Source organism: Apis florea, unplaced genomic scaffold (assembly GCF_048593485.1).
Source record: "Apis florea isolate Af1SG1 unplaced genomic scaffold, ASM4859348v1 contig_3496_pilon, whole genome shotgun sequence".
In the NCBI taxonomy this organism is placed as follows: domain Eukaryota; kingdom Metazoa; phylum Arthropoda; class Insecta; order Hymenoptera; family Apidae; genus Apis; species Apis florea.
The window spans coordinates 3,387,059-3,406,032 of NW_028256773.1; the positions used below are offsets into that span (position 1 = coordinate 3,387,059).

Below are 18,974 nucleotides of genomic sequence, written 5' to 3' on the forward strand. Positions count from 1 at the left end.
TCGGAACACAGTGCGCAATATGACGCAACGTTTGTGTTGTATTTACAGTTGGTATCTCTGTCGGTAGCATGTAACGCGCCAATATTCAAATCAACATAATTAAATTTTCGGAATTTTACATAAAATCTTATTTTAATATAAAATTAAATTAATTAAAAATTTTAATAAAACTATTAATAAATCAAATTATCATTTTTAATGGAAATAAATTAAAAAAATATTGATAAATATATAGCAAAAAATACACTCATATAATTTTTGTATGTTTTTTTTAATAAAGAAGATGGATTTACATATCGTATCACGTATCATTCAATTTTAAACTTATAATGGAAATTTCCTGTATAACAGATAAAATTTTATGTACATTCATGAAATAAATAATCAATATAACTAAATCAAAATTATAGAAAATTTGGGTATTATAATTATCCACTATAGTAATTTCGATCTAATAATATAATAGGCCATGTAGAGCCATCACATACATATACATATATATTAACTTTTTTTCCACACTGTCCATTATAAATAGGACAATAAATTGAACTACACACACATTCTTATCGCGATCAATCACATATGCACTTATTCAATTCATACTATTTCGCATTTTATATTTATTATTAACACACACAACATTATAATTTAATTACGAATGATAAGAACACATTATTTAATTGTATCTAACGCAGTAGCTATTTACCGATAATATTATAGAAAATACATAATGACTTTCTTATCATCAGACCGATTTTACATACAAATTGTTACTTGTTAATTGACATTTCCAATACTGCGAATTGCACGCAACTTTTGCTGATAATTATAAAATTCAATATTTTCAATAAAAAAAAAAAAATTAAAAAAAAACGATACAATTCACTTTATAGTATTCACTTTTTATTTTAAAGGGAAAGACCTGATTTATTTAATTATTTTATTAATTATTAAATTTATGAACAAGCGTTTCCATGTCATTCATACATTTGTTAATTATTTATCCTATAAATGTTTTAAAATATTAATTTTAAGACAATTAATTGTCATTTTATTATAGTTTATTAGTGTGAATAGAATATAAATAAAAAATTATTTATAATCTCGTATTATATATATTTGAGAAAAATAATAAAAAAAAAATATAAATAATTTGATTTTTGTTAGATATCAAAATGTGCGTAAATATTAATATTTTTTAATAATAAAAATTATAATAATTTAGGATTTTAAAATTTATAATTTAAAAGATTATAAACAAATTGCAAAAAAATTATACTTAATATAAATGTAATATTAATATAATTTCAAATTTTTATTAATATAATTAATAATTTAAATAAAAAATGAATATTCCTGAATATTTAGAATTTTATATCATTTTTTACTGATACTTCGTTGTAAATAAAATGACAGTATAAAAATTGAAAAAAAAAATTTCAGCAATAGCTTAAAAATTTATAATGATTTAACAGGGTAATATTTTAGCTTAAAAAAATTAATATTTATATGAGCATAAACATTGCTTGATGCATCTCATATCATTCTACTATAACATCCATTCTTATAAAGTAATAATCAATAAATAATTTTATATTAATTTTGCACATCCCGGGATAATATAATCTTAGAAAACAGTGTAATATAAATACACAGTATCTAAAGGATGGCAGAAGAGAATTTTTGAATAACATCAATAATTCTCTATTGGAATGAGGCATATTTTGTATTGTTATAGGGAACATGTATATCTAGGTGCCAAAATTTTTCAAAAAGTAGTTGGACAGAGTGGTCATGTATAATATTGAATTCAAATTTAATTCAGAAGCTAGGTTAATTATCATTTTCATAAAGAGATTCTGTTTAGTCCCATTTGTATTGGTCTGTCTGTAAAGTTAAATATTTCAAGAAGTATAAATAAATAAATTTTTCACTGAAATTTTTCAATATCTATCAATGTGTTGTTCCTTGGCGTTTTCTGTGCATTTTTTTGTCAAATGAGATGTATATATATATATTTTTTTTATATTTATATACAAATTATATTAAGAGTTAGAAAGACTAGTAGTTTTATGCTAACTTAATTGTCAATACACTTATACAACAAGTCATTTATGCAATACTTCTGCATTACAAATAGGAAAACTGAAGAATCATTTTCATGTTTCATGTTTAAAGATTTGAAATCTATTTAAGGCGATTTTCTTTATCACCTTCGTTTTCTGGTCATTTTAAGTGAAATACACATAAAGCTCTGAGTTCCTGCACTGAGAAGATCTGGATATTTTATCAGGGAAAATTTGCTAAGCTTTGTAATATTTTGCTTGGGATGTGACCTATTTATATTACATCGATATAGATATTAATTATTACTTTGATTAGTTATAAACTTAGATTCAATATATATTATTATTGAACTGCAATGGCTTAATAATATTTCTTTACTTTCTGATAGTTAGAGGGACGATAGGTTATAACAGTACGTGATATAAATTATTATTTTTCTTATTCTCTAAAAAACAATTTAAAACGCTATTTAGGATTACGTTTTGTATAGTAATCTTATAACAGAAGTTTTATAATAAAACAAACTAACGGTTGAATCCGTTTGTGCACAGGCAGTTTAATAATTGTACTTTTAAAACTAAAACTTATTAATTAAACGCTTTTTATTAAATTAATATTTTAGGAGGTATGAACGAATTTTATGGCTTTTGATTTTTCTCGGTTCACGTACCGTAAACCCACTCATCATAACCATCTTTAGTTTTCATTGGTAATAAACAATCATAGTTATAATTTCACGCAATTCACTAACTAATTAACTTTGAGATTAAACGCATATATTATTGTTTCCTAAGTTTACAATGTCTATCTACTTGAACGGTCATTAAGATTTTATTTATAACTATAACAACAACGATGATGACAATAGTGATAATTATGATTATGATAGTATAATGAATGATGATAAATAGCGATAATTACAACTTTATCATGATTTTATTTCATTAATTCTCATTCATGTTATTATGCATTGTACACTATCTGTTTTAATGGAATGTTTATGTTGATTTTCGTTAGAGTTCAAAGAAAATTATATCTGATATTGAGTATATTTATTTTTTTCAATAGCCATTACTTTCTCTTATTGGATTTTAATAATAATTTTAATAATAAATATCTTCATTGTTATGATTTAACAATAAATTCAATTTCTTTTTGTGTTTTATCATTAATTAAGAAATATCGTTAACAAAAAATAAAAAATTATATTTTGAGATAGGTGCAAAAATGTATTTAATATTTAATGGGATGACATATGCTAAAAATGATTAATTAAATGAAGATAAATGTCATTTTATTCCAATTATTTCGAAAAGTGTTAATTTCCTTAACTATGAGCAAATTTCATTACATTTCAATCAATATATGTGTCACTTTTAAAGTGTCTAATTTTATAGCGGTGAGTCTACCAGTCTTTTTTCCTTCTCCAAGCCTAGGCATTTTAATTATTAAAATCGTCATATTGAACCCTGTGTTTGACTGTATCTCATTTTCAACAACATTTGTGTATGGCACAAATGGATATAGAGCTCACATAACTAATATGTGTAAATACTTTATTTTACTTCTTCCACACAAACATATAGCGAAGAAGAATGATTTTTTCATTCTTCTTTTGCTATTATTTAACCCTGTCGCAAAATTTTATATTACAATTCACCAATCTTTGTATTCTTTTCATTATTCAAAGATATACATAAGTATATCCATTTGTGTTAGAATAGATTTTTTACTTTGTGTATTATAGGCGTTAATACATATAATATTTGCGGCAATAAAATTATTATTAGCGATCATTGAAAAAATCGCTGCGAACATTTTTCTTCGTTTTTTATTGCAAATATTATTATAGAAATCTCGATTAATTTTACAAAATTCACTTGCCCACAATTATAGTTGGTTAGAAGAGTTCCAGTTTTGCAATGTTTCAGTTTAAACCAGAAACGTGGAAGTCAATCATCGCTGTTGCTGTTAACATTGTAAGGAAAGACTGCCAGTACGGTAGTATTCGATGATCTAATGTCAACCGCTGATAACACGGACGGTCCACTTGTTTCTACTGCATGCTAAAGTCTCCATAAGCTGGATCTTCGTGTTCCTGATCCTGATCCTGTCATGCATATATATAATGATTGCATTAGATCCAGTCGAACAATTTCAATTTCCTACTTCTATATAAAATAAATTTTAAACATACGGCTTGAGAAAGCTGATATCTACACCTTTAAGTGTTATGTCATCAATTGCTAGAATTTCTATTAAAATGCTGGTAACGAATTCAAATGTTTAATTTATAAAAGTTTTAGTGAAATTTTAATTTCTCGTAAAAATATTAGTGGAGAACGCAATGGTACCGGCTTGTGTTTAATGACATCCTCCTTTATCTATGATTGTACCGACCAGCATGAGAAATGGCCACCATCTCTATGGGCAGGGAACCTCTTCGCTTGACGAGCGGTTCAGGAATCGAATCCTTTTTTCCTAGTTCTCTCTTCCATTTAAGCCATGTGCCATTATCGTTTCCATCTGTAGATCCTCCAGAAAACATTTCTGGTCCTCCAGAACTCCTTCTCTTCAATATTTTTTTCCGATTACGAGGCTTACCGTTTATGCTACTCCTATTGAACATATCACGACGTAATTCAGATATATCTGCTGGCACAGAACCTCGCCGCGGTGACGGCATGCCAGGGCCGGTGCTATCAATTATTCTTGTTATTCCGTTATTGTTGCTACTTCCAGTATTGTTATTATTATTGTTATTATTTATTGGGAGATTCTCTCGTTCATCTAAAAACGTGCAACTAATGGTAACAAACTTCGAGCAAAAACATGTTATTCACTATAGAAATATACATACTATAGAAATATACATACTGGTTAAGGACAAAATATTGCCAAGAAGATTTCCAAGAGCAGTTTCTTGTGGAAGACTTGCTCTTCGAGGTGCTGCAACATTACCTTCTCGAGGTCCTAATGCTAATCTATTAAAACCACCATCTGAAAATATTATTATAATATGAGTTATAGCTTATGAAGATTTACTAGTGTTATTTATTATATTTTCTTACTCTGTTGTCTAGTAATGTCATTTGGTACAGAACCACGTCTGGAAGTATGATCAACTCTAGTTGTTATAGATGGTATTGTGATATCATCTAACCTAGATAAAAGACCAACTGGAGCAGATCCACGTCGTCTAGTCCATGACTAAATAATATAAAAAATATATTTTAATTGATATATTTTTATGGAATAAAATAATTTAAATAAATAATATTGTCCTCAAGTTACAATTATTTTCTTATTTATATTAATAACATTTTATATTTGTGAAGAATATTAGATTAAATATATTAAGAAATTTTACCTGACTTCCCTTTCTGGATAAACTAATTCCTTTTGTATCTTCTACCACTCGCGGATCAACATTCTCCTTCATTTGCATATCTAGACTTAATTTGGCTACTTTCGAACTCCTTTCTTTCACAGGATCTGAATCTCGTTTGTTACAGGTAGAAACAATTTCGTTATTCATATCTCCTTTTCGTAGTAAGTCGCTACCACTTTCACTTGACGTAGACACGCTTTGAACAAGGGGTGGTGAGTCTGGTGGGCTACCGATGAAGAACACTTTATGCGTGCTAAGTTCGGATGACACTGGTATCGCGGTAAATCGTCTACCACCAGCATCAGTCATTATTGTCTTAGTTTCTGGCACAGGAGTTGAGTATCTTCGTAATTCGGAGTTGGTGCACTTCGATTTTGCAATAATCGCTATCGAACCACACTGTTCAGACTTATTTAATGTTACCATAGTAGTCCGTTGTTCCTCGTTTATCGATCTTTCACTTTCCAATTTTATCTTCGAGGTGGAAATATCGCTCAATTTGGATTCCTCTTCAATGCTACTTCTCTCTTTATCGGTACGTGAATTGGTCAACGATGTGTAAAAAACTTGTGTGGAATCTGTTCCTTGAGCAGACGTCGGTCGTTTATAACGATTTTTAAAGTTGACATCTTCGATACGAATCGTTTGAACTGAGTGGCGACGTGGATATTCAATAACTGGTTCTGTTTTTTGTCTAAACGTCTCCGGAATTAAGGAGCTTCGTCTTTTATTTAAATCTATTTCTTTCGATATTATAACGTTATTAGACTCTATTTCTTTTGTAGGAGAAGTATCACAATGACCATCCGAACACGATTTTTCTTTCATCGAACATGAAGAGGATGCTGATGCGCTATCTGCTTCTAATAATATTTGAGAATAACATTGCGACATCTCTGCAGTCGTCGATAGATATCTTACTCTAATATACGGTTGCAATGGAGGGAAAGTCTGTTGTCTTGTTAATTGTTTTGTCTGCGTATTTGACTTTTGATCATCCGATTGCAATACCGTACTTAATCTCGACGCTTCAGTACTGTTAGTGATACTAGCTATGCTAGGTTCTGGCAAAAGACTTTCAGCACTAACCGGTCTTTCCCCTGCATTACTGCCGCTAGGAGAAAGTTCTATACTAGTTTTGGACGACAATAAAGATAATGAATTTGGATCTAAAAGATTTTGTTCGTCGAGTTTCCATACAAGATTTCTCGATTTACTTTGTTCGCTCGGTAAACTTTCACGTCTCACGTTACTTCGTGGCAAAAGTGTCATAGGTTTCGTGATACTTAATGGCACAGAATGCCGTCTTCCAACGCGTTCCAGACCAACTCGTGCTGGCAAACTTTGCATCTTAGAGGAATGAACATATGCAGCTGGTATCAATAAATCAATACTTTCTGTATCCTCCTCGGCAGCTGGATCTTCTGCAGCACTGATGGCATCTTCCAATTCTGTCTCTTCCAATTCCGAGATTTCCGTTTCTATATCCTTTGCTGTTTCTTGGAGAATTAACGCTTCCCATTTCTTTTGATTGGCTCGCAGATGTTCCATTAATGAAACACTAAGACCATCGCCTAGGAAACGGTGCCATTCCTCGTATAAAGGCGTCACGACAAATTTAAAGAATCCAGCCTGTATCTTTGGTATGCTAGTGGTATGTCGATCACATAATGGTGTCACTGGAAGGTTCAAACGTCGTTCGTAATCGCCTTGTCGAAAGAATTCTTCACATACTTTGTGCGACCATTTCTGTGAAATGTCCCAAGGTCTGCAAGGGTTCGATATATCAGCGCATTTCAGGGCTATTTGTAGAATGAAATGCCGGTCGTCCGCACGTTTCATCTCCAGCAGATTCTCGTCCAAATAGTGCTGCAAAAAGAAAATGATGAAATAAGAAAAAAAAGATTAATGATAACAAATTTTAATTATCCTTATAATATTATATAATTTACATTTATAAATTTATAAATATTAAGAAAAATGATTTAAGATTTGATATCTTTTCAGAAACAGAAAGCATTTTAAAAATATTTTTTATTACTTTTATGCAATTTCTTATTAAAATAATAATATCATTACCATTAATTCATTATTCTACATTCTCAAGAATATAACATATGTACATATATTTTATAAAATATACTACATCGTCTATAAATCATTCAATATAAATTATTTAAATTGATCATTGTCTTCTCAAGAATAAACGAACTTATTAACAACGAACAAATCCAATCCTAATAAGTTTACAAATCAAATATAATTGAAACAAAAATATTATTAACAAAATTGTTTCGAGAATTACTTTGAATCGAATGAGAAACTCTTGCTGCCTAGTGATGTCTGTGGCCAAAATTAATGAACTTATATGTCGTTGAAGTTCGGGCCTCACGTGTGCCGGTAATTGATCGGAAACTCCACTCTCGAGAAGGCAACCTATCGCCGACCTCCAATGATGATTCTCGAGAACCGATGTGTTCTGCAATCAATATATCATCAATGATCGTTTTTAGATTACCGTATTTAAACGTGTCGAAAATCTGGTCTGCTCACTTGATAGAGAGCTGCTAAGTGGTTGCTCGTGGCAACCAGAAACGGTTGATTGACGCCCGGATGATCCAGATCGTGCGTCACCGCGGCAATCAGCGAAGCCATAATCTCCAAGTTGGTTAAGTGCGTTCTGATCTGTAAATTTACAACATTATACACTTTATTGCGCTTCATTCTCTATACACAGCTATAAAATCATGTATACTCACTTTTTCCTCTTGGAGGAAGCAATGCATCGCTTGAGTCACGTCGGTCGCATGTATACTGTTGTGGTAAGGATTTGTACTGTGATAACCTTCCTCGATAAAGGCTGCAATCGGAAAGAAAATCGGTTATGATTAAATTATGTTTGCCATATTTATCTTTGGATTTAATATTATTGTTTGAAATTGTAATTGAAAGTAAAATATATTTGTATGTAAGATATAGAAAAATAAATTTTAGATTTAACATATAAATAAATATAAAAGAAAATTTTATATATTATATATATAATTTTTATATATATTTCTTGTAAATTATGTAACTTATCATTATTTTATTTAAAGTTTTGATCAGTAATTAATATTTAAATATTCTAAGTGAAATTTTTCGAAATTAAAATACCTAAAATTTAAAAATTTTAAATAAAAATTATTCTCTACATTTTAGTATTTTATTATTTTAATATTTATTCATATAGTTTATACAATCTCAATAATTTTTAATTTTTCTATGATTTTATATACATTATATTTTCTTAATAAAAAATCTATTATCTATTATATATTAATCTATCTAATTATCTATTACTACAGTTAAGGTTACAATATATTAATAGAGGAAAATTAAGCATTAAAAAAACTTTAAAATTTTAAGCTTTAAAAATTTTAATATAAACAATTGCGATGGAAGATTTTCGATGAAATAATATATCTAACAATAGAATCCGTAATTTTAATTACAATATATATAAGAAAAATATATATGAAAAAAAATATAATCTTTAATAAAATTCTAATTAGTTTAAAAAAGATGTTTAATCGATAATTTGTATTATAACCTATACATATTTTGACGTGTTTGTTACTGTTGCTACAAAATCAAAAATTTTTCCGTCATAGTTTCTAAATTCTCACTTTCAACAAACACAAAATTAAAACCGCTTTGGCATCATGAAACAAATAACATAATCGATCACTGTTCATATTTCTTTCAAACTTTCAACGTACGCGCCATAAGAAATTATAATAATCATCAACATGTAGCCAAGTTTATTTTACTCATGCGCATGCGCGATTAAACTGTTTAAAATATTCACATAACCTCCCTTCAATACCTTTGGCCATACATGCCGGTATATAAATCTTCCTTGTATGGAAATCTTATATAGAATAAATAAATAATAAGTGCGAGTCTATAAATACGAATATACGCGTGAAGGGGGGCGTTGCCATTTCCTTTCACGGGACTCTCCCCTTTTGAATATTTAATGGTGACGAATAGTTTCCGACCTGTATTCCAGACTCGATGACGTAAAAATTTCGTGCAGAAAGAGAGTAATGTTCATTAATTCCGTAAGGGGCAAGGATTCTTTTTTTCGTTTGTGGAAACCCAGTATCAAAGAAACAGATACATCAGCAAATCACAAAAAGAGAAAAAAGATTGTGAAACGATTGTTAGATTCCATAAACGAGCTGAGTAAAATAATGTAACCTACGCCTATGTAATATTGTGTTACAATATTTAGTGGTAGTGTCAAACGAAAGAGAGAATACATAATAAAATGTGAAATGTAAAAATGCATAAATACGATCATACAATCATAAATATGTGTGGTATATTTCTTGAGGAAAGTTTATTGTTAGAGTCTAAAAAGCATTATTTTTCTAGTTTTTGAGAAGTGTAATTTTATTAAAATTGCTAAATTTCAATGATTGATATTATCTACGATTTGATTATCTTCTTAATAATAAGAAAATATCATTAGAATATAAAGTAAAGTAATTTTTGAGCAGGGAATTTTGTCAAACTCATTGATTTTAAAATTGTATCAATACTTGTGATTCTTACCGAATAATTTCCACACAGTAACCACATCCAGATTGAAGTATTGTAGAAGACCATACCAATGAAAAAGATGGACGCACAACACCGGCAGCGAACGTCCTGGAAATTAAATGCAACATGATATTCGATGAGAATGGAATCCAAAATTGTAAGTATATTCAGTTCTATTCAAATAATAATAATCCAAAATTGCTTCTATAGGTAATAAAAATCCTAATTAACACGAGAAAAATTATAAAATTGGAAAAAAACAACAAAAAAAAGAAAAAAAAGAAACAAAAGAAGAAAAATAAGATTATAGTTGGCAAAATATTGTGATTCGCATTCGAAATGATTTCCATCTTCTTGGCTTTTATTTTTATCCAATTTCTCTATTAACTCGAGCGATGTTTTCTAAAATTCAAATCGGGTATCCACAGATATTCCGTATTATATCTGCATGAATTTTTCGAAGCAATGTATCGGTGTATTAATGATGATGTATCAAAGTCAACAGGGCCAATCGAAGATGTTCAATCGTTCTCTCATAAATATTACTATCTCTTATAAATATGGCTCCTCTCAGTTGGCCTCGATACGCGGAAAATAAATCAATCCGCGCGTGAATATTGGATCTCGATGGATTGCATGGATTCTCACGGATTTCGAGGTTTGGAAAATGAAATACTCTTATTCACAGTGCGAATCTCGCTTTTTCCCCCAATACTGTTTCGTCACTCTTTGCATATGTACTTGCATATGTTTTTTATATTGATAAATCGGTTGGATGTCATGTTAAAAAAATATTGTTTGTTTATAAAGGAAAAGGAATGAAAAAGAAGAAAAGAAAAAAGAAAAGCAAAGAAGAAGGAGAGAAAAAAGAGTATTGTTCTTCTTTTCTTTTTCCAGTCAAAGGTTTATTTTGAGATAATATTAAGATGAATATTGAGATGCTATAGAATTAATTTATTTTATTATCTTTCTTCTTTCTATCGAGAAAATCGAATTTTAAATCTTCATTAGCCTGAAATTGATTTACATCGCGTTTTATTCGCAAAAATAGTTTTCTTAAATAATTTGCATTTCTCGAACGAGAACCATTCCGTCTGAATTTTGTAATTGTAAATTCCATTGGAAACGCGAAACTCCATTAGTCAATATGGTTTTTGCAATTTTTATTAACTGGATAAAATATGCTTTCCAATCCATTTTTCGTTCAAAATATCGAGAAAGGATTTAAATATCAAGAATTCATCAGAATCTCTATTGATTTATAATTAAATATTTTGAGATAACATATTAATCCTTTTTGTTTCAAAATTCAATTAAAATATATAATTTTCATCAAGCAAGATGTTTAATAACTGAACTGAATCTATAAAATTTTTGTTCCATTAAAATTGAAAATTCTTTCTGGGAAAAGAATTTATGCGATTATTTTTGGTACATCATTTTTAATTAACCATCCTATTTCGTTTATTACATTTAGAATATATATTTAATTCGTTACAATTCGTCCAATAAAAATTTAGTCCTTTTCCTAGAAAATCTTCCAATTAAATTATAATCATCCAATTTACATTTATTTCATTTTCTTTTACCACTCGACTCAATTTTTAATCGAAACTTGTTCAAAAAAATATCTCGAACTTTTTCACCTATACGCCTCGCAACTTTTCCTTTTTCATTATTTCATATTTTAATTGCTTACCTCCTGTTACCGTTTCCAGTGTAAATGCATTAAACCGCCAGTTTCCGGCCTTTTGTAATACGCACTGCAACAAATCACCAATACCACAATAGCTATTGAAATGAATATAGATTTGGCTAGAAAGGGGTCGAAATTTATTCTTTCTCACCCTTATGGAACAATCACAATGATGTTTATCATAAAAAATATAGACTCAGAGATATTTATGCAGACATAATGTAATCCAATAAATATATACTTGAGATATTATAAACAAATAAATAAAAACGCAAAATATACGAGATAATTGATGATAAAGTTCTCGAACTCGTAGTAAAATTTCATTTGATAAATGTAGTCATCTTCGAATTGAAAATCGCTATCTTTTCGATAATTTTGAAAATAATTTTCCACAACGAGAAGAAACTATTCTCGTTCTATTAATCTTTGTCATCAAAATATTTTCTTCTGTCAAAAGGAGATTTTTTTTTTTTTTTGACTAAATAAAAGAATTGACGATATTGAGAAAAAGATTAATCGTTTATTGTTATAATTATACACTCGACAAATAAAGCTCGTTATCTTTGTAATATGAAAAATTACTCCTCCCCCCTCCCCCCACCCTAGTTTTTATGCCTTTTATGCCATTGATCTTTGGAACGATACTTCCATTTTCTCTATTTAACAACACGCGGCAACCAATGAACGCGTGAATTTACTTCTAAATCGAATTAACGACTTTCATCTATCGTCACGATCATTCCTGACCAATAATGTCGTATTAGCATTTAACCGGTTAAATTGCACAAAGGTTCTGACCATTCGACCGCTATCATCGGTTTTCCGCTTCAATTACCTAACAGTTTAAGTCCCTTAACTACTTCGGATTTCATCGATCCGATCAATTAATGCCGATTTTAATTAACCGATTTTTTTTTTATCTCCGATTTATAATAAGCAAGATGTAGAACAAGTCCGAAAAATCTATTAATCTATTACCATCGGTTGGTAAGTTATTAAGAAAATTTAAAAAAAATTTTTCTTTTTTTTTTTTTTTTCAATTTTCGATCGATTCGATCTTTATTTACAAGGTGTTCCATTGTGTGATGATACGATACAAATTGAAATGTATGGAAGAAATAATTGTCCAAGCGATAGTTGATAAATAGATAATTGAATTGAATAGAAAAAGAAAAAAAATTTTAATTCAGGAAAATAATTAGAGACTTTCTTTTTTTAAACGTATCATATTTGTTGGAACACAATATATTCGTTTAGTAATTAGAATAACGAGAAAACGAAAAAAATAATAGTTAAATTGCTTTTATTAAATCAACGTTGGAGAGTTTTGTTTCTAGAAAATTGTGTGTATTTTTAATTTTATCATTTTTTTGTTTCTTTCTTTTTTTTTTTTTTTTTTTTCCGTTAGAATCATTATTTATGTAGTTCTTCGAAGTTTCTCCGTTACGTTACTTGCATCGATACAAAATTTCGAGAACTTGAAGTTCGTAAACTTTGAAAAGTAGGGCATTCGATGACTCGAAGATTAGGAAATTTAAAGAGAGAGAAAAGCTCGAAGATTTAAAAACTTTTAATTTTGAAAATTTAAGAACACTGCAGAAGATTGCAATTAAAAATTAAATGGAAATTATAATTTTATGTATGATGTATAAATGAAAACGATCTATTTTTATATTACTTATTAATTCGAGAAAAAAGTTAAGCGTGACAATCTCTTTTTCTTAATTAAACTTTGCTTTATTATATTGTCAACACACATGATGAGATTAAATTAAAATAATTTATGGATCAACTTTAAAATTTGATCAAAGCTAGTAATAAGTACACTAAATTTCAACGTATTAACTAATAAGTCTAGGATCATTAATATAACACATCAATCCGAATAACTTTCTTACGATCTTTCGATGAACAATCATCAACAAAATTAACATTATTCTATGTTCAATTATTAATAATTCATGGCGAATCAACAATTAATAAACTATATATATATATATTTATTTATCATTCTCGACTTCCATCTATAATAACGGAATAAAACAGTGTGAATTAATAATCCATCAAAAAATTATCAAATTTGCTCGCCACGTTTTAAATAATCTACAATATTACAACAAATAATAAATCTTCCAGACCCAAATAATATCCTTCGTTCTTCCTATAATAATATCCGCCCATAAAATTTATACATCCTATATCTTCTTAATAACACGAACAATATCGAAACAATATTATTATAAAGTACACCAGCCATATATCGCAATCTAGATATCCTTTTTTTATTACGCTTTATATCGTACACGATCAATAGCTTACCTGGACCAGACCGTGGAAAATATCGTCCAGGATACCAGGCTCCTCGGTTAAGGATCTCGTGGTAAGCCTCTTACGTCTTCTCTTGTGCATTGTCAGGAATCGACCGGTCGGCCTCGGTCTCGAGCGGCCGATATCCAAACTCTCGAGCAGGATCCGATCGACCTCTGACAAACGTCTGAACGCGGGCTCCGCCGTCCTTGGTTCATCGCGGACTTCCGCCAACGTGGCCGACACGCCGGATGTTGGCAGCGTGGCGCTCTCTGCGAGGGAGGAATGGAAAAGAAATGTTTAAGAAACGGTTTTACGAGAGGATTTCCTCCACATGTTTCGCCAAGTTTTCTCGTGCAACAAGATTTTGGAAAAATAATTTCGAATATCGATCAATCGGCACAAGAATTTCTTTTTTATATCGAAGCAATTCGCTGTAAATTTTTCACCCTTGTGAAATTAGAAATTTTGAAAAGCGGATTATTAATCGTGTGAAATATAATTTTCGATTTTGGAAGTGTTGGCGTTTTCTACGAAGCAACGAGGAAAAGATGATTTTTAGAATTTTTTGCGAGGAAAATTAAATTTTTAAAATCGAATATCAATCGTGCCAATCATGAAACATAATTTTTGAAAATATTTGGGAGGTATGTAACGATGAAGCAATTGAAAATATATTTTAGAACGTTTGGAAAAGTTTGTAGATTTTTCTCTTGTGAAATCTAAAATTAGATTTTCGAAGTATCATAACCACACAATTTTTCATTTTTAAATAAATTTTGTAAAAAATATTGGCAATTTTTGCGTTGATTTCTACGAAAGCAATTGGAAAAGACGATTGAAATTGGTTATATTACGTTTATATATATATATTTTTCGTACAGTATAAGTAAAATCTTAATAGAATTTCTCAATTCATTTTTAATTTTGAAGAAATATTTAAAATAAAGTATTGATAAAGTAAAATCATCATTTTTTAGAAAATGAAAAATAATGTTTACTTATTTACTTTTCAAAATAAGAGATTTATTATTAAAATCATCCAAATAAAAATACCAGATAAATATTAAAATTAATTATTCAAGATAAAATTACAGAGCAAATAAATATTTTACATTAATAAAAATTTCAGATATATATAAATAGGATAAAACAATATCTGCATCGATAGAAATAGCAAAGATTAATGGCTCGTTTATCGTGATTGAATGCAAACAAAAATATACAACGTTCGATGAATATTCATGAATACAATAATTTATATCGTGTACACGAAAATTATTAGAGTATCATAGCGATGATGTTCGTTGTTCGTGTAAATATTCTTTTGGAAATAATAATCGAACGGTTATCTCTCCGAATCGTTCGACTATATAAACATAATTAACGTATAATTACTATAATTTTAACAAACTAATGCTTAATTAAAAAAAATTTGTTCATATTTTATTCAATTCGTTAATTGAAATCATATTTGCATCAACATTGAATCGATTGTAAACTACAACAACTGTGTAATATGTAGTCTATGGTTTTGAACAAGGAAACTATAGCGACCCGATAGGTTAGTTTTCTGTAACTGTACTATTGTAAATGTAAATACAGACGAAACACGTGCGTGTTACTATTAAATGAAAGTTTCTAGATAATTACTAAAAATTGGTTTTGATAAATATGAAATTATTACGTATTAAAAATAATAATATATAATTATTCTTGAAGCACGCTTTATTACAAATTATTAAATTTAATTAAAAAAGATTAAGAGATTTTTTTGCTACTCGTTCCACTTTTTTTTAGGATTTATAATAGAAAGATGGGATAGGATAAGACCTAATGCGAATTTTTACTCGCTCGCGCAGAATACGATACTTAACCTTAATTAACAAATTTCCAATTTTCCGCCCTCCTAAACAATTACAATTTCCAAAGTCAATTCATCCATTTTTCACTTCTGGCTAATCTTTCTCACGTTAATTTAACTCTTTGTGCTAGAAGGTTGGTAGAGATACGTTTCTAGATAATTATACGAATTTCTAGTAACATTTCATTTTAGCAAAGAGAACTTCATATGGAAATAAAAACAAATAATTCCAAAAACATATTCCAAACTTTTATAATCTTTCCGGTTGATTGTATTGTTTCTAAAGAAAAATTACTTCCCTACAAAGTTAAATAACGCTCGAAAACCATATTTCTCAATTTTAAATTCGAAACGGTTGTCAAGGGACATGCTTGAGAAATTTAAAAATACTGAAAAAGTTACACTTTCCTTTCTATTAAATTTCCATAACTTTTATAACCAAATACACGATTTCAATTTCCAAAAATGAATCGATCACATAACCACTTTATATTTCGTGCACAAATTTTACATATTCTTTCTCATTTTTGAAAAATACGACGAAATATAATTAAATTTACCTCCACCTAACCTCTACATTCTCTCGGTAAGCATCGATGTAAAATGAACATAAATTCAGAACTGTTTTTAATAATCTTAATAAAATAAAATATATGAAAATCATGATAATTTATATGTCTAATTTTCGAATCTCTTAGAATCATTGAAGAGGTTAAATATATGTTTGTCTTGCGATAAAAAAGAAAGGAAAAAGAATTTTCCCTAGTAATTAAACGTTTGCGAAACAATAGAAAGCATTGCTCGTCTAGAAAGCATTGTCAACCGACATGGTTGCAAAACACGAGGTTGAAACGCGCACATCTTGCTAATAATTTCAGTTACACAATTTCTAGGATACAATCCGTTGCAACATCGTGCCATTCGGTATTATGACGAGTATATATGTGAGCAATGCTGTGAGATTGTATGATATATGGTTTTTCTTTTCATGCAAATGGACAAGCCTTCGAGTGTATGGAATGCTCGAAATAATCTTTTGTTCTTTTTTTTTTTCTCTTTTTTTTATTATCGGTATAAATATACTTGGGTCAAGTTGAAGATCACGTGTCATAATCAAAGTATGATAAAAAATATACGAGTGGATATATTTAAAGATAATTGTAAATATTTTAATCCGTGAAAATAATGATTTTTCAAATTGAGATTGATTTTTTTTTTGGCTTAATAATTATAAAAAATATCAAATATATTTCAATTTAGAATATTATTTGTAATTAATTATAATTAATAAAGATAATTTTTATTAATATTAGAAAATGTATACAAAATGGATGGATGAGTTGTAATGATGGAATTCGAAAAGAATTTATTATTGTATATCATCACAAATTATTTGTGAAAAAAAGAGGTTGAAAACCTCTAAGGAAAATTAGAAAATAAATCTCTAAAAATTAGTACTCACCGTTGAACAAGTTAATTAACACGTTAAAGAAATTTTCAAATGATAATTTATGTACGACACAATGATCTATTATACTAGAGATTTATTTTAGCATATCTATTTTTACATGAAAACGTGTAATATATGTGGAAAAAAAAAAATCATTATTGGAAATTCACATTCCCGATAAAGAAAAAAAAAAAAAAAAAAAAAAAAAAAAAAGTGAATCGAGCTCAAAAATCAAAGTGTATTTTCTTGTAACAATAAAGCGTGTCATTTGTCTCTTCACTCTCTACGGGCAACAAAGATTATTGGAAAATTTTCGAGTCGACACGATCGACAAAAAAGATTATTTTGCAAAACGTGATTTATCTGCCCGTTGTTAAACATTATAAAAAGCGATTGAAAAATTAAAATGGATGACAAAGAATTGACAGATTAAAACACGTGGAAAATGAATCTCTCAAATCTCTATCTTCAAAAGATTTTCTTCAAATAAATGATTCGGGGATAGAAGTAGAATAGAGAGTTGTCCCATGAATGTTGGCACATTGTTCACGCACTGTCGCTATCTAATTAACCTAATTGCAGCCATACGTGTTATCAGTCAAAGAAACCGGTAGACTTTATGACGCGTAAATTCGAGGTTATCGCTTCGTTTCCTTTCCTGTCCCGTTTATTTTCCACCATCGTATACCAATTGACTTACCGTATCATTTTCCCATTTTCCTCTTTTTTTTTAAAATTCTCTTTCATCGGATGAAATTTCGCCCATATCTTCTCGAACCCATGTGTTGAATATATAAATAAATTTTATTCGATTCGTTTTAAATTAACGAGATATTTGATCTTTTAAAAAATATTTCAGTTGAAATTAAGAACGATTATATAGATTATGATATTTTAATCAATCAATCAATTTGTTCAACAATAATAGTAAAAAAATTTTATTTATCGTATACAATGTAATATTTAGATATTGATTTATGTATCTGTTTAATTATGTTGATTGACATTCGATTTTCTTGTCGAAAGAGATAAACTGTATGCTTCTGTCAATCTCAAATGCAAAGGATTGAAATGTGGGCAGCGATCCAACGAATATGAATTGGTGTGTAACATGATTGGCGAATGATTGATAAGCGTATAAAAAATTATATTATTATATATTGCAAGATAGAAATAAATTGTGTAATAATAAATTTAACAAGTTTAAAAAGTTTAAAAATTTCACAAATTATAAAAACCTTTTGTAATTTTTTTCTCTTTGAAACGAGAAATATGTAAAAGTTTTTCGTTTTTATAAAATGAAAATAGAGAAAATTAAGAAAGAAAAAACAGAGAACGATTAATTAAAGAGATTTATCTCGTAATAAATTACCATTGTAATGAATGGAACAATATATTTTTTTATTTTAACTAATAATTATAATATAATTCCGAGAGAAATTGTTTAGTTAATGGGGGAAAAAAAAAAAAAAGAAAATATCTTCAAAATGGATCGAAATGTAATTTAATTTATTATCCAATAGGATAAGTATCTGAAGTACTGTAAGTCTTTTGTATCGTATCCGATCAGTGAAAAGCCTATCCAAATCCTTTGATATAAATGCTA

The 18,974-nt window shown here is 28.7% G+C and overlaps 1 protein-coding gene and 1 long non-coding RNA gene across 12 annotated transcripts in view; one reads left to right on the plus strand and one right to left on the minus strand.

Moving 5' to 3' along the window:
• Positions 1-252: 252 nt before the first annotated feature.
• LOC100869255 (uncharacterized) overlaps positions 253-18,974 on the minus strand; it is a 91,273-nt gene continuing 72,551 nt past the window's right edge. For 6 of the 11 annotated variants that reach the window (XM_012494478.3, XM_012494479.3, XM_086913448.1 and 3 more), the window contains 11 exons: positions 14,067-14,326; positions 11,748-11,811; positions 10,061-10,156; positions 8,218-8,318; positions 8,012-8,143; positions 7,764-7,937; positions 5,438-7,327; positions 5,139-5,277; positions 4,945-5,067; positions 4,468-4,857; positions 253-4,177 (listed from right to left, as the gene is read on the minus strand). In XM_012494478.3, coding sequence (XP_012349932.1) covers positions 4,134-4,177; positions 4,468-4,857; positions 4,945-5,067; positions 5,139-5,277; positions 5,438-7,327; positions 7,764-7,937; positions 8,012-8,143; positions 8,218-8,318; positions 10,061-10,156; positions 11,748-11,811; positions 14,067-14,326 — 3,413 coding nt within the window. In that variant the 3' untranslated portion in view covers positions 253-4,133. Of the gene's footprint in view, positions 4,178-4,264; positions 4,858-4,944; positions 5,068-5,138; positions 5,278-5,437; positions 7,328-7,763; positions 7,938-8,011; positions 8,144-8,217; positions 8,319-10,060; positions 10,157-11,747; positions 11,812-14,066; positions 14,327-18,974 lie in introns of all 11 variants that reach the window. The other 5 variants (XR_015293731.1, XM_086913452.1, XM_031920384.2 and 2 more) reach the window with 5 other exon arrangements.
• LOC147656740 (uncharacterized) lies at positions 9,092-12,053 on the plus strand. Its single transcript, XR_015293737.1, has 3 exons — positions 9,092-9,546; positions 10,079-10,205; positions 11,767-12,053. It is a non-coding gene; the product is annotated as an uncharacterized LOC147656740 (long non-coding RNA).